Raw genomic sequence first — 2,092 nt, 5'->3', positions numbered from 1 at the left:
AAAAAAAAAATTCATGGGGACCTTGGTAAATGAATTCAAATTTATAAAGAGATTTTTTTCCAGATATTAGGGAATCTTGTGTGCTGTTTCAGAAATTTACATTGTTTCAGAAATGAATTACAGAGATCAATGACAGTATATTGGGGAAAACCTTTCTTACAATTAGTTACCAAACTCCAAAACAGCAGTGTGTCTTTTAAACTGGCAGGACTCATGCCGAGCCTGACTGAACATCTACTCATAAGATGTAGAGCAGACAATGGCTTGGAGTTGAGCCCGGTAGTAGGTCAAATGGTATTCCCCCAAAACTCATGTCCACCCACAACTTCAGCACACAAGCTCATTTTGGAAACACCTTTGCAGATGTAGCCAAGGTGAAGATTAAGATGAGATCATTCCGGATTAGGGTAGGCCTGAAATGCAATGGCAATATCTTTATAAGAGACACAGGGAAGAGGCAATGTGAAGACAGAGGCAGAGACTGGAGCAATGCGGCTGCAAGCCAAGGAATGCCAGAAGACACCAGAAGCTGAAAGAGGTGAGAAGCATCCTCCCCGAAAGCCTTCAGAGGGAGTGTGGCCCTGTCCACACTTGATTTCAGACTTCTGGCCTCTGGGGCTATGAGGGAATAAATTTCTGCTCTTTGAAGCCACCCAGTTTATGTAATTTGTTACAGCAGCCCTAGAAAACAAATACAATCTCTTTTAAAGTTCCCCAATTTTGGGAGGGTTGTAGATTCACATGCAGTTGTAAGGACCAACACAGAGATTCTGTGAACCAAAGATTCAGGGTCGCCCCCATGGTAACGTCTTGCAAAACTATAGCACAAGATGCTGCCATTGATTGACATAGTCCAGTGATCTGATTGAGATGTTCCCCAGTTTGACTTGTACTCCTTGAGGGGGTGTGTCTGTGTGTGTGTGGTGCATGTGTATTTAGTTCCATCCACCACAACAAAGACACACAACATATAACAATTCCATCACAACGAGGGCAATAAAGGTATTTTAATAGTCCATCAAAATATGCTTTACCTATTTCTATATTTATAAATATTAACATTAGGGTCAGTTCAAAGACAAATGTTTAAAAAAAAACACAAGGTAAGGAAGTATATTTACTCGATCATTAAAAGAAAAAGCCAACATTTTCCAGATATTCTAATCAAAGGGATACGTGAGTGAAAAAGTTAACAGTGACCAGACCAGGTTTCCAGTAGGACACACCTCTCCTACCTTGTCCTTTTTATCTTGTCGAGCATATGGAAAACATGGGATCACAGCCGTCACCCTGGACGATGACGCAATCTTGCAGGCATTGATCATGATGAGGAGTTCCATCAGGTTGTCATTAATTTCTCCACAGCCACTCTGGATGATGTAGACATCTTCCCCTCTCACGCTTTCACCAATCTCCACGCTAGGAAAAGAAAAAGGCCAGTGATGACTATTAAAGCATATTTGTGTCTTGGGGGTCCCTGAGACCATCCCCGGTTCGACGATCACCAGGACGACTCACAGGACTCTGCATACAGACGCTCTTATGGCTATGATTTATTGCAGGGAAAGGACACAGCAAAACCAGCTAAGGGAAAAGGTGCATGGGGCGAAGTTGGGCACAGCTTCCAAGAGTCCTCCCCCAGGGGATACTAATGTCCCCAGGAGTGAGCTGTGACATGTGTGAAATGCTGTCTACCAGGGAAGCTCCTTAGAGACTCAGCATCCAGGGTTTTTATTGGGGGATGGTCACATCGGCATCATCTAGCAGGTACCAAAATGCTAGACTTGTAGGCATTCAGCATAAACCACATTATCAATTGTTGGTCAGGACACACAGTGAGCCATTCTTACCAGGGACCGGCAGGAACCCTTCACAATCTAAGCTCCCAGAGGCAAGCCAAGAGCTAACCGTGCAAGCACGCCTTTCTAAATCTCAGGCCTGCTATATTAATTCTTCTGTAAAATACTATATTTAATTTTAGCTTTTTATTCTTATTGAAGTTATACATGCACGTTGCTTAAAAAATTCATTCTGTGAGGCTTATAACAGATAAGACAGTCCAGAGGCAACCAATTTCAACTCTTGATATGGC

The 2,092-nt window shown here is 42.7% G+C and overlaps 1 protein-coding gene across 1 annotated transcript in view; it reads right to left on the bottom strand.

Annotated features, from left to right (window-relative positions):
- Nucleotides 1-2,092, bottom strand: part of PRPS2 (phosphoribosyl pyrophosphate synthetase 2) — a 60,096-nt gene that overhangs the window by 47,897 nt on the left and 10,107 nt on the right. Inside the window, exon 2 of the mRNA XM_012657574.1 lies at nt 1,236-1,419. Within this exon, the coding sequence (XP_012513028.1) occupies nt 1,236-1,419 (184 nt within the window). The remainder of the gene's footprint in view (nt 1-1,235; nt 1,420-2,092) is intronic.

This window comes from Propithecus coquereli, unplaced genomic scaffold (genome assembly GCF_000956105.1).
Source record: "Propithecus coquereli isolate 6110/MARCELLA unplaced genomic scaffold, Pcoq_1.0 Scaffold548, whole genome shotgun sequence".
NCBI lineage: Eukaryota > Metazoa > Chordata > Mammalia > Primates > Indriidae > Propithecus > Propithecus coquereli.
Note: the sequence above shows the minus strand (reverse complement) of the source record. Positions and strands in the feature narration are given on the sequence as shown.